At 57.4% G+C, this 12,980-nt stretch overlaps 2 protein-coding genes across 3 annotated transcripts in view; both read right to left on the bottom strand.

The window, feature by feature from the left end:
• Nucleotides 1–327, bottom strand: part of POU2F3 (POU class 2 homeobox 3) — a 39,383-nt gene extending 39,056 nt beyond the window's left edge. For both annotated transcript variants that reach the window (XM_019288612.3, XM_010404034.3), the window contains exon 1: nucleotides 27–327. In XM_019288612.3, the coding sequence (XP_019144157.1) occupies nucleotides 27–312 (286 nt within the window). In that variant the 5' untranslated portion in view covers nucleotides 313–327. The remainder of the gene's footprint in view (nucleotides 1–26) is intronic.
• A 2,933-nt stretch (nucleotides 328–3,260) lies between these two features.
• OAF (out at first homolog) lies at nucleotides 3,261–12,701 on the bottom strand. The gene is made up of 4 exons (XM_039564944.1): nucleotides 12,439–12,701; nucleotides 6,125–6,259; nucleotides 5,401–5,581; nucleotides 3,261–4,764 (listed from the first exon to the last, which is right to left on the bottom strand). The coding sequence occupies exons 1-4, from the start codon at nucleotides 12,664–12,666 to the stop codon at nucleotides 4,490–4,492; spliced, it is 819 nt and encodes a 272-aa protein (XP_039420878.1). The 5' UTR covers nucleotides 12,667–12,701; the 3' UTR covers nucleotides 3,261–4,489.
• Nucleotides 12,702–12,980: the final 279 nt, after the last annotated feature.

Raw genomic sequence — 12,980 nt, 5'->3', positions numbered from 1 at the left:
CCGCTGTGCGCTCCGGTGCCCTTTACCTGCGTGCACGGACTCCAGGTTCACCATCCTGCCGGCGGGGGGAAATCCGCGGTGTGCCCAGCCTCCTGCCGTCAGCCCCAGGTTGCCAGGGGCTGCCAGTTTGCCCTCCCTCCTCTGCCACCCGCTGCCTCTCGAAGCGGCCGTGGGTCCGCTGCCGAAGGGACCTAGAGCTCCATTGCCTGTTGCCATGCAGGGCCAGGTGAGCATGCGGAGCGGTGCCACGCCTCGCCCCACCTCCGGCTCCCTCGGGTGCCCTGACACCCAGCAGCTTGGCGTCAGGCCCATGCAAACGCTGCCATTTGCATATTAGTAACTCGGGAATGGATGAGTCCCTGCAGCGCTGCCAGGCTGCGGGGTGGGGTGGGAAGGAGGGCAGGAAGGAAGGCGCTCGCTCCGCTCCGCCCGCCCCCTCGGCCGCGCACGGGCACCAGCAGCACCTGCCCCAAAGCCCTCGTGTCCCCCCTTTCGGCCCTGAAGCACCTCAGAGAGGCCGAGGCACCCAGCCGGGCCGGGCAGCACCCTGAGGGAAGGTGTTGGAGTGAAGGGACAGCCCTTTTGGGCCACTCTGATAACGCTGGTGAGCCACGGGAGCAGCCTGTGGCGTTGGGACTGTGTCCTCTCAGTCTGGGCTGAACCTTGATGCTGCGTGAAACAGCACGAGAAGGGAAGTTAAAAGCAGAAAAGAAACCAGTTTTGGCTGGAGATAAAGAGCAGGGTTAGGACTGGCACATGGAGACCCCGCTCTCCCGACATGTGCGCTGTAGGGTCCATCTGTGTCCCCTAAGGAGAGGAGAGAAGTGGCAGCCAGCCTCTTCCTCCTCCTCATCCCTGCTGTTTCAAGGATTTACCAACTTCCAGGGAACCCAGGCAAGAAAAAAAATCCCCTAACGTTGGCTTCTTCTGCAGAAAGCAGCCAGAGGCCAGAGCCTCAGCCCATGCTCCGTGCTGTGACAGGGACCGAGCCACCCTGATAGCTGCTCCCTGTCCCTGCCGTGTGCCACCCTGGTGACCCCGGCACCCCTCGGGACACCCGTGTGACAGGGCCGAGCTCCAGCGCCGCTCCAGCCCTGCTGAAAGCGTTAACGCTCAATTAGTAGCTGCCAGGTACGAGCTATCACACATTCATCTCTCCCTGGGTAATTCACGTTCCAGGGCTCTCGGCTTTCCCACATGCCGCTCTCCCTCCCTGGAAAGACAGGTTTCTCCGAAGGGATGGGTGGGCGGGCAGGATCTCCAGCCTCACCTCCAACCCAGTCCGGAGCGCTGGGGCTGGAGCTGCCCGCGGCATGGTCAGGGAGGACATCCCGAGAGACGGGAGGAGAGGGTGGATGAGCTCAACGAAACGCTAACAAGGAAAAAGTGGAGGGAAGCTGGGGGTTCCCGGGTCAGACTGACATTTATTTCCAGGGCAGGGGAGATTTCTGCCTCCAGGAAGCAGCGAGGTGGCACGGGGTGCTTTTGGCACGGCAGCTCCCGTGGAGCTCCTGGAGGGGCTGGACTGGTGCCACCGAGCCCCAGCCCGCCCAGCCACTCAGGCCCTGAGCCCCGGGGCGTTCCTGGGCAGCTGCCGCCCTCTTTTACCGTGTTTTTCTCTGGGTTTTCCCCATCCTGAAGGCTGACGTGATCGTGTGTCTTCCATGCGTCAAACAGGAATTTATGTGCTGGTGGCTCCCAGCCAGCTTGAAAGGCTGGGGACCACGGGAGCTCTCCTTCCCCCACGTCGGAGAACCTTTTGTTCACCAACCAGGAGTTTCTCTTCTCTCTCTGCTCTTCCTGGCGCTTTTCCCGTGCTCCAGAGCCGAGCAGGAAAGCGGCTCTGCCGGGTGGCATCTCCAGCCGGACAGGAATCCCGGGCATCCTCTGGGCAGGGATGCTGTCCCGGCCACGGGCAGGGCACCAGTGCCCTCTCCTGGCCCCAAACACAGCTGGGAGTGACTTTTTCTCGCTATTATTTAGTGCTTAATGAAACAGCGGGGGAAATTGAATATTTAGGTGGTTTTCTCCCCCAACAGCTGTGGCAGCCAAGCCCATCCCCTGGGTGCCCTGAGCTTCGGTGATGGGCAGGAGAGAACACACCCTCCTAATGAAAAATGGGGGATGGATCGCAGCATCACCACTTCTTTCTGCTGTGGAAATGGGATTATCAGGCAGGGCAGGACTGGGTTTACTCTGTTCACTGCTGCAGTCACTCCCAGACACCATCAAAGGCGCTGCTCTTTCTTGTCCCTGTGGTCATCCATGACCTGTCCGCTCTCCTCCTCGCTGCAGGCACCGTGTTCCTCCTCTCCTGCTGCCAGCGTTCGTTCCCCTCTCGGACGGAGATAAGCTCTGCAGACAGCACCTGGTTTATGGGATACGGCCTGGGGACGCACAAACTGCAAGGAAACGTTACAAACCCTCCCCCCGCACACGTTCTCTTCCAGCAGGGCTGGGGACACCCTGCGATCCTGCAGGGACCGGCTGGACCACGAGCATCCCTGTCCCGATATCCCGACGTCCCGACACCCCGGCCGGGCGCAGCCGCGCTCCGCCAGCACCCACTGCTGGAGGCCGGGGAACTGCACCGGCTCCCGGGCATCCCAGAGCCCCGAATTATAAAATCAAGCCCATGGAGGCTCGTTGGGATGGGTCCCGACGCTCCCAGAGCGAGCCCGTGTCCATCCCAAAATCCCTGCGCCCGCGGCAGCCGAGAGAGCGGAGAACAAACCCCCGTTCCCCGTGCCCAGGAAAGGGAGAGCTGCTGGTGGGCGAGGCGGAGAAAGGCTCGAGTCCTCGCCCCATCCCTGCATTCCCCACACTAGAGGGAATCAGAGCTCCACATTTCTCCCTCCAGCAGCCACCGGGAGCTCTGGGCTGGCCCAAAGTGCCGCCCTCATCAGCTGGAGCTGCAGAGGAATTCACGGGAATGTTTACGGGACCCAGAGAAGCCTCGTGGGGCCACTCGGCGAGAGGAGCAGCCCCCAGGACCTGCTTCTGCCGATGGGTTTATCCACCAGAGCTCGAGCTCAGAGCTCCCACAACTGCTCGGGGTGAGCCAAACCTGTCTCCCTGTGGAGGATCCCAAAGGATGGTGTGTTTGAGGTGCAGCATCACACTGCTGAGTCAGAAATCCCTGGGTGTTCTCCCCCAGCCCATGGCTCTTCACCAGGTGCAGGTTTGAGACTTACCCATAAAGGAACAAATCTTAATTCATGCACAGAGCATCATGCACAGAGACATTTTTAGGCCAAGGATGCTTTAAAAAATCAGTTTATTTTACCTTACAAATGATAAATAATTTGTTTGGTTTTTTTTTTAAATCATTTCAAGTGTGTTTTACTTCATGTTCCAATATTAAAATACCTTTCCCTTCTCCCCCCACCCCCCTAAGTGATCAATACAAAAATAATTGTGACCAAATCCTTTTTCTTTCTTTCTCAGAAATTCCTGTATTTTAGGCAAAAAGGCACATTGTGAAGGCTTTTCACCAGGAGGCACAGGGGTTCCTAAAGACCCCAAGAGCTTCTCTCCCCTCTGTGCTTGTTCTAATCTGAGTGGAAGAGGACACAGGGTCAGGCAGCACTTCCAGTGCTTTTTGTCTGATCCCTCCAGGAATATTCCAGGGCCAAGGACAGCTTCAGTGCCATCCCTGTTTAACATTTGGGCACAGCAAAGCAGTACAGTTATTGAAGAGCTTCTTGTGGATAGCTGGCAGAGCAGGACATAAAACTGGACGTGGGTGTAGAATCCTTTCTTCAAAACCCACCCGGGATCCTCCTCTCCCCTTGCAGCCACGGGGTTGTGGTGGTAGTCATGAGTCTCTGGATGTTTTCTTTCTTAGTGGAAGAGTCACAAGACCAACACAAAAAGTTGGGCCTTCACTAGTCTAAATAGGGATTAATTAAAGCCCTAATTACCAGCCCTTTGGGGGCACAAGATGCTGGGCTATCTCCCCCCGTTGTATTTCTATCCACAGGGGGATGTAACAGCCAGTCAGGCACTAGGAAAAGCTACAGGCAGGCTCTTGCTTTGGGTGGGCTTCAAACCTTCCTTGTTCAGGGGGTGTGGACCCAAAAGTCAGCTGTTTTCCCGTTGTTGTGTCACCAGGAGGTGGTGAAGGCAGCGAAGGGGGTTCTTCATGGCAGCGATGTTTGGCAAGCCAGATCAGCGAGATCCTTTCTCTGCCTGCCCTGCCTGCTCAGCTCGAGGCTGGGAGCTGCCCCTTTGAGCTCCAGAGCAGGGCAGCACACCCCTTTCCCCGTGCTTCACCCCAAAACCTGCATCTGCTGCTCCAGGGAAGCCGGAGCATCACCACCCAGCGAGCTGAGCCTGCTCATCACAGCACGAGGCAGCATCAGGTGGGGAGGGAGTCACAGGAGGCCACAAGGAAAGGCACACACACAGAGCACAAGGCACCACTGTGAACAGCATTCCTTCTTCAGAGCAGCCAGACGAGCTGCCCCTGCAGAGTCCGGCCTGGCTCTTAAGTTTCCTCATCCCAGAGGCAGAGCTGCTTTTGAGGCACGTAGTAGTCGAAGGTGTAGCCCTTCTGGCAGCTGCGGATGCCGCACTTGTAGGAGGACACCTTGCCCCCGGCGTCGCGGCTCTTGCAGTACTTGAGCATGCAGGGGTACCACTCGATGCTCAGCGAGTAGCTGCAGATGCACGGCTTCCAGCGGTCCGGGCACAGCCGGCAGCGCTGCAGCTCCGGCACGTCCGAGCCCTGCGGCAGCACCTCGAACATGGAGCCGTCCACCCCTGCGGGAGCAAGCACAGACATCGCTCAGGACAGAAGCAAACCGAAGGAGAGAGCCACCAAAGGCATCCCCACACAGCCCCCTGGCTGAGGAGGAGGTTGGATAGAGCGTTTTCAGGGGTTGTTGGGACTTAAATCGGAATGGGAGCCACGGGAGAGCAAAAGACCCTGAGGAAGGCAAGGTCTGGCAGGTCCGAGCTCTGTGGCAGCACCTGGAACAGACATCCCTCAGGGTGCTGCCATGAGGTAAAGCCAGAGGAGAGAGCCACCAAAGCCAGCACTGGTCTCTCTGCACAGTCCCCAGGTTAAGGAGGAGGTTGGACAGAGCATTTCCAAGGATTTAAATCTGAACAGGAACCACAGGAGAACAAAAGACCCCGGGGAAAGTAAGCCAGAAGACACAAAACCAATGTATTTCCGCTGGGTGGTGGAGCAGGTGAAAGGTTACCTCTAAAATCCCAAATTAGGTTCACTCGGGGAGCACCAGCAGGAGGAGTGAGATCTGCTAACACACAGGCTGCTGCAGGGTGACACACGTGCCTCAGAGCCAAAACAATCCGTGTTGATGCCCAGAAAGCTGGCAGGAGCCATCGCAGCACCGTGCCAGCTCGCTGACAGCGAAACCCACGGGAACTCACCTTTCTCCAGCCAGAACTTGACATCTTCCTCCCGGGTGTAAATGGCCTCCTTGGCCTCCGCGCAGACGTTGTGGATGTGGGAGCTCAGCTGGGCTCCCTTGCTGAAGTTCACAGCCACGTCCATGCTGAGATGTTCCAAACCTCGCACCTCCTCCGCCTGCCGCACTGTCCGGGGGTTTTTCTGCAGAGGAAATAATCAAAAACTTCAATGCTGGGTGCAGCTTGTTCCACTGTGAGGTGGTGCCAACACCAGATGTGAGGACGGATGTGCACCTGATCCTGCCTGGGTGAGAGGCACTTTAAAAACCTGTTGATGCTGCAACCACGATGTTTTACCACTGCCTGTGGTGGTTTATCCGTGTTTTGTCTCCAGATCAGTACTGTTTTGTCCTGATCAGTAGTGTTTTGTCTCCAGATCAGTACTGTTTTGTCTCCAGATCAGTACTGTTTTGTCCTGATCAGTGCTGTTTTGTCTCCAGATCAGTACTGGCTCCACCAGAGCAGGGATTTTCATGGCCACTCACCCACCCCTGACACAAATGAGGCTCAACTAAACCTCGAGTGCTTTACTAGAACAGGATCAATACCACTGAAGAACTCAGTTTAATACCAAATCCCTCAAGCAGGAGGGGTGGTCAGAGGTGGGTCTAAGATGCCTGGGAAGGGCATCCAGGTGGGATAACTCTGAGAATTCCTGGCTGGATGGGAGGATGGAGCCCCGTACCTGCCGCAGCTTGGCCATGGACTCGCTGGGGATGATCTCGTTGCGGTGGAGCCGGGTCACAAAGCAGAGAGCCTGGAACTGGCTCTGGCCCCTCTCCAGCTCCCCGAGGATTAAGGCACGGAAAATCTTCACCTCCTGACAGAGAGAGGAATAACAAAAATGAGAGCTGCAAACCTTTGGCACCAGTGAGGTGAACTGAGAGGTCGGGGTGAAAGAGAAAGGCTCCAGCCAAAAAACAAAACCAAAGTCTCATGCTTGTGCTACCTGAGCACAGGGGTTGTTCCCAGCTCCAATCCCACCCCAAAGCCTGCAGCAGAATCCCCGGTGTCTGTAGAGAATGAAGGGTTTGCCCGCTGTGGCAAGGACAAATTGCTGCCAGGTCACATCCCACCTCCAACAGGGTTTCTGTCCTTTCCCAAGAAGGGAAGCAAACTCCAAGGAACCTCGTCTGGTTTTGTTGAGCAAATATCACACAGCCACTATGGTCATGCCTTACTGAGTAAGCAGCCCCAAATTTCCTCTGTAGCCTTCCCTCCCTTGCTTCTTGACAGGTGGCATCCTGGAGAAAAAGTTACTCATCCCTGAATGTGTGGAACAGAAGTGAAAATCAAATTGTTAAAGGCAGAAGGAGCCGTTATGATCAGCTGCAGCTGACTTCCTCTTCTGTCCAGGTCACTAATTTTGTCATTTTACATGACATGGGCTGCAGTCCTTTCCAGAACCAGCCTGGAAATCACTCACAGTTACTTCATGTGGAGCCACAGAATTCCTGGGTCAACAGCAGAGACTCCCTGTGTCCTGCTCTGGCATCAAACCCTGATTTCCCTGCAGGGATCAATTCCTCTGGCTCTGGCTTCAGGGGCATCCGTGCCCTCTGTGGGAATCTGCCATCCCTTGGTGCCAGCCCATCCCACTCCAAGGGCTAAGCAGGACTGCAACAGGGAGAGCAATCCGTGCCTTTGGCAGCTCCTGCAGCCATCCCTCACCACAGAGAGCTGGACAGATACTGGTGAGAGAGCAGCAGGCAGAGCTGTGCCAGCTCCTCGGATCCCTCTCCTCCTGAGCTGTTCCTGCTGGATGCCTCATTGGCCTCTCCCAGCCTCTCTCTGCCCCAGAAGGGAGCATTTCTCTTTTCCAGCTGAGCTTTCCCGCTCACAGAGCCCACTCTTTACTCCCTGCCTTTTCTCCATGCCCAGGAGAGCAAGGGGAATGCCATTCAGTGCACATCTGGACAGCTGCAAGGACAGCATTTCCACCCCCAGGATTGCAGAAATCATCTTGCTGGTGCAATTGTTGACTGCACAGCGAAGAGGAGGCTTGAGAAGAAAGAGATACCAAAAATTCCTGTGAAATTGCTATGGAATCATTACTTTTTTTGAGAGATTTAATGGGGAGATGTCCCACTGAGACACTGGAACAACCCACATTCCCCATCCACATTTAGTCCAGCTGCCTTCCAGCTTCCAGCTGGGAGCCCCCATGGCGTGCAGGGCCCATGGATGAGCAGACTAAAACCAGGAGCTGACTCTGGCATATTCCTCAGCTGCGGATTCAATTCTAATTCCCTTTGAACAGTCTGGGAAAAGCAAGCAGGGATAGCCACGTTTTGCATTCAGGCCGAAAACCTCCACAGGCAGGAGATTAAAAACAGTGCAGCACTTCCCAGGTTGGAGGCAATTTCTGTAAAATGAGAACGTGCTGAGCAGCTGATTAATCCTCCTGATCCGTCTATTTAAGAATTAGCCTTCAGCCAGCCGACTCTTTCCTCCTCAGGGCTGATGCAGACGAGGAATTCACAACTCCCTCTGCCTGAACTCCAGGTGCCAGGGATTTCCAGAGCATTTGTTGACACCAAGGGAGATGCACTGGGACAGGCAGGAATGGGCTGGGTTGCCAACATAGAAACAGCCAAAAGCAGCTTAAAAAAGCTGCTTTCTCAAGAGTCTGGCTCCTGTGGCACGAGTTCTTCTGAGGGGAGAAATCCCACCTTTACCTGGCTCTGAGCAAAGCCAAAGTGGACCTTGCAGTGACCACTCTGTCCTGAGCAAAATCAGTCCCTTCTTTTCCCTGCTCTGTCCCAAATCCTTGCTCGGCTTTGGCACAGCTCTCCCTGCAGCCTCAGGTGGAGCAAGAACCAAACCATGCTGCTTCAAAACGATGCCACAGGGAAAGAGCCACCAAAGCTTCTCCCCCTCGGAGAGCACCTTCCCCTCCCCAGCCTCCTCACTTTTTCCCAGCAGGAAAAGCGGTGAATCAGTGCCAAGGTGGGTACCCAGCCAAGGCAGCAAACAGCACCTTTAGCTCTGGGTTCCTGCAGAACTTCCCAGCAGGGAACAAGTCCCAGCAGAGCGGAGCAGAGCGGGGACTCTCCGGGTGAACTCAGGGCGGGGGCGCGGGGAATCCTCGGCCCTGAGTGGGTGCAGTGACAGCTGCTGCTGGGGTTTGGCTGTCAAACACTCGGTGGAACAGGGAACAAGCAGCCCTGCAGCGAGGCCACAGCAGCTCCTCAAGGCAGCATGGAAATCAGTGCTCCCGGCTCCCAAAATCCCAGGGTGGCCTGTCCCTACCAAAGGGAGCAGCAGGGAAATCATCAAACTCCTTCCCTCCTCACCCTGTCCCCAGCCAGGGGCTGTCATCTGGGGCTGAGAGCAGCTCAACCCCCCTGCCTGGGGTTTATTCCAGCCGGGATTCACAAGCCTGTGTGGTCCAGCTCCCAGCCCAGCAACAATTCCACGTCGAGTGGAGCAAACCAGTTCCCAGGGAAATAAATCATTTCAGTGCCTTCCGCCCTGCAACCCATTCAGCTTTGCTGCCAAATTTCTCTCCCCCAAGGACATCAGTGCTGCTGTGAGGACCCACTTCTGTCTTTGCAGTGGCACAGGCAGAGGGGATGCGCTGCTGGGGCCGTGGGGTGACAGCAGCACGGCTGGGCCCCATTCTGCACGCTGTCAGCAGCCCTTGCCCCAGGGAACAGGCACAGCCAGCCACAGTTCCATGTGTTTGCACAGCACAGGGAACTCGGTGTTGCATCCACACCGGGGGTCCAGCCAGCTGAGCCACCCTGAATGGGTGGGGATTATGGTTTTTAACCCCTCTCTCTCTGGAAATGGCTGGAATGAAGAATTTTGGTGTCTCGTATTAAGGGATCTATAAAAGGCACATCAAGGATGTGCTGGGAGAGGGGGGAAAAAAGCACATTTTCAGAGCAATAAGGTTCTAGAAGTCAGAGTAACAAACACCAGGGTGTTTTAATGAGCCCTCCCACAGGGTCCTGAATGTTCAGAGAAGAATCTACTTTCCAACTCACACAGATAAAATCTGTGGTCAGATGCTTTCCTGTGTCACCTGGTGATTTGTCACCTAACACGTGGCACCCTGGCATGAGGAAATTCTGACACCAGCACCCCAAAACATCACACAACAGCTTTATCAAGACCTCCAAAAGACTGGCAGTGTGAGGGTTAAAACACTCCCTTCTGTTTCCAACCCCAACTTTTCCAGCAATCAAAAGGGAAGAGAAACTTTTCCAGATCTATGTGCTGACCTCGAAATAAACCCCCACCCACTTTGTTCTCAGTGTTTAACAACTGGCAACATCTCTCAAATCAGACACAACATTCAGGGTTGCCGAGCCCCCTCACTAGTTTTTGCAATACATTTTGTGCCTGACCACAGCAAAAGAAATGTTCTCGTTCTCCTCTCTCAAACTGCAAGAAAAGAAAGGGTCGCTCCTGCTCTGCCCAGAAAACACCGAGTCCCAGTTCAAACTTGCACTGACCACTTTGTGCTGCTCTAAATAGGAAAAATAACCTGGTGTGCTCTGAGGACACGGCTCCTCCAGGTTCAGCTCTGGAGGGCAGGCAGGGGTAAAAGAGCAGTGGAAATCCCAGCCCTGTGGAAGCCCCAGGCACTGCTCAAGTCCCACCAGTGTCAGAGCAGAGCAATGAACAATGATCTCATTTAGCTCCTTTCTTCTCCAGCCCCTGGTCTGGCAACCACAAATTGCCAGCAGAGGAAAAAAATAATTAAAAAATGGCAAATAAACCCCTGACTTTGGATGAACCCCCTGCAGTTTAAGCCAGAGGAGTGGAAAAATCGTTTGTGGAAAAACCCCAGCATCCTGGCCAGAGCGTGACCACACCATCAGGCTCAAGGGCAGCAGATCAACAACCCAGCTGCTTCTGGGAACACTCAGATCCCCACGACCTTCAGTGCAGGGGAGAAGTTGTGTAATTTCAGCGAGAGCAGCACCGGGGCAGAACAGGGAACTGTCTGGGTGCAGCTGCAGCAGGTCAGAGGGGGAAGCCTGGCCAGGCTGCTGCCTGCTCACACATTACTCACACACCACAAAGCCAGCTCCTCGTTCCTTTATGTTTCCCTGGCTTTTCCCAGCTATTTTCCAGCAAAGCCATGGAGCAGGGAGAGTCAGGCCCCGGCTGCTCTAAAACTGAGGATCAGGAATGCACTTCTGCAAGTTGGATGCTTGCAGAGCCCTCCAGGGAGCATCGCTTCCAGCAGGGGCTGAGCATTTAACCTCTGGACTCCAGACAGCTCCAGAGAACCCCAACCCAGAAGACACTCAGCTCTAATAAGGATGGGAGGGAGAGAAGAACTAGCACACACTCAGTCGGGTTTGTGGCTGAGCTCTGAGTTCTCAAGAAGAGCTGAAGCAAGTGAAAAATGCTGAAAAAATCACCAGCTCAGCACAGCAGCAGTCCCCAGGTCACTCCCCAGGTTCCCAAAGGACCTACCTAGAGGATCTGTACGCCTGGGAATGTGCAAGTTTGCAATCCGCAGGCTTCCGAGCCCTTCCTCCCTCCCCTCACTTCCCTGCTGTGCCACGGCTCGCAATTATTGAATATTTTCTCTAATAGGAGTCACAGGGCTGCTTCCCTGCACATGTGCTGGAGGATTTGGAGCATGCCACCACTTCCAAAATCACCACGGCTTCTGCCGGCACCTCAGAGAGGAAAAGGAACATCCAAAGGAGACTGAGACTGAAAGGGGAAGAGGCACCAGAACAACCCCTGGCAAAAGGCTCCAAGGTTCACAGCGGGCTGGGACACACCACCTTCCTATCTCCTGGGTCTGGGCTTCCTCCTGCTGCAAAGCAAAGTCCACCTGAGCAAACAGGCGGGATGGGGAATGAGATAACACAGCCGTGCCACCCCGGGCAAACTGCTCTTCCCTGGGCAGCGGGAAGTTCCCCGCATCCAGCCAGGCTCGGCATCTCCATGCCCATGGGACATGTGGGATTTGGGGCCTCAGCTCAGCAGCATCAGCTCCCTGCACTCCGGGCTGGGAGCAGAGGGAGCTGTACAGCAGGGCTGTTGTCAGCCCCACTGACAGCTGTCAGTCAAACACGTCCCACACCACACATCAGCCCCCAAAGACGGCAGGAGCCCACCTAAGGAATTAACTGTACCCCATGGCACCATGGAGAGAGATATCCCAGGGCTACAGCAGAGCGTGGACACCCCCACACCGGAGCCAGGGACCCGAGATCTCCCCAGCCCAGCCTCTCCTGCCCTGCCCCCGCTCCGTGCCCGGCTGTGCTGAGCCTGCCACGCGAAACTGGGCAGAACCGTGCAAAATTGTGCTGCTCACAACTCAGCAAGGAGCATCAGAGCTGCTGGACTCAGCTGGGAAACTGCTGCCCGTCCTTTCCCCGCTCAGCTGCGAAACTGCTACCTGGGATCTTTCACCAGCTATTTCCAGCGTGGAGGCAGCCCGGGTCACAGCAGTGACACCGGCGGGGACAGCAAGGCTGGTCACCTGTCCTGGAGCTGTGCGGGAGAGCCCAAACAAAGCCCCCGACGGTGCGAGAGCACGGACGGACTGTGTTTCCCTGCGCATTTCGAGGGAATTCCGTGCCTCTGAAACAGTTCTGGCTCCTGGAGCCCCAGACAAGATTTTCCAGGTTCCGAGTTGGGATGGACTCGGATCTGGAAGGAGGACGGGAAGCATCGCCATCCCCAGCGCTCATCCCACAAAAAGCACTCACGGAGCGCACAAAAAAGCCCTGACGCGACCCTCCCGCGAGGTGCCAGGGGCCAGCGCTGCCATCCCGCAGCCTGTGCCCTCCTCCAGCCCCGCCGGCACTCACCGCGGGACCCCGCGGCACCCGGGGACGCTCTCCCCGTCCCGTTCTTATCCGAAAGCCCCGCGGATGCTCTCCCCCGCTCTGTACCGGTCTGAACTCCCCGGGGATGCTCTCCTCACTCCCTCCCCACCCGAACTCCCCGGAGATGCTCTCCCCGCTCGATCCCTGCCCGAACCCCCCCCCCCCGGGGATGCTCTCCCCCGCCCCGTACCTGTCTGAAATCCGCCGTGAGCGTGACCAGGGCGCCGTCGGCCGCCCGCAGCTCCAGGCTGACGCAGTCGGCCCCGCTGTCGGCCTGCAGGCTCTCCTCCGTCACCTGCCCGCCGGGCAGCCGCACCCGCACCCGCAGCTCTGCCCGCGCCGCGGGGCCGGGCAGCGGGGCCAGCGCCAGCCACAGCAGCGCGGGCAGCGCCGGCAGCCGCGGCCGCGGGCCGCGCATCCCCCCGCGCCCCGGGCTCAGGGCAGGGCGCGCATGGGGCGGGGGGCGCGGGCGGAGCGCGGAAGGCGGCGGGGGAAGGCGGCCCCGCCGCGCCCCCGGCCCCGCGGGGTGGCTCGGCGCGCCGCCCGCTCGCCCGGCTCATCCAGCGCCCGCTCGCTGCCTCCTCCCCGCACGGGCTCTGCCCTCGCCCCCCCGCCCGTCACTTCCCCCCTGGACCCGGGACGGCCCCGCCGAGCAGCGCCCGCCCCGTCGTTAAAGGGACAGCGCCGGGGCGGAGGGGGAGCGGCGAGCGGCGGCCGAGCCCTGGCTGCGCA

This window comes from Corvus cornix, chromosome 24 (genome assembly GCF_000738735.6).
Source record: "Corvus cornix cornix isolate S_Up_H32 chromosome 24, ASM73873v5, whole genome shotgun sequence".
NCBI lineage: Eukaryota > Metazoa > Chordata > Aves > Passeriformes > Corvidae > Corvus > Corvus cornix.
Note: the sequence above shows the minus strand (reverse complement) of the source record. Positions and strands in the feature narration are given on the sequence as shown.

What these genes read in the sequence shown, in the direction of transcription:
- OAF (XM_039564944.1), bottom strand. Translation starts at nt 12,666, where the DNA reads ATGCGCGGCCCGCGGCCGCGGCTGCCGGCGCTGCCCGCGCTGCTGTGG. An exon ending in TCACGGCGGATTTCAGACAG is followed by an intron (nt 6,260 to 12,438) that starts GTACGGGGCGGG and finishes TCTCTCTGTCAG; the next exon opens with GAGGTGAAGATTTTCCGTGC. An exon ending in CAAGTTCTGGCTGGAGAAAG is followed by an intron (nt 4,765 to 5,400) that starts GTGAGTTCCCGT and finishes TTGCTCCCGCAG; the next exon opens with GGGTGGACGGCTCCATGTTC.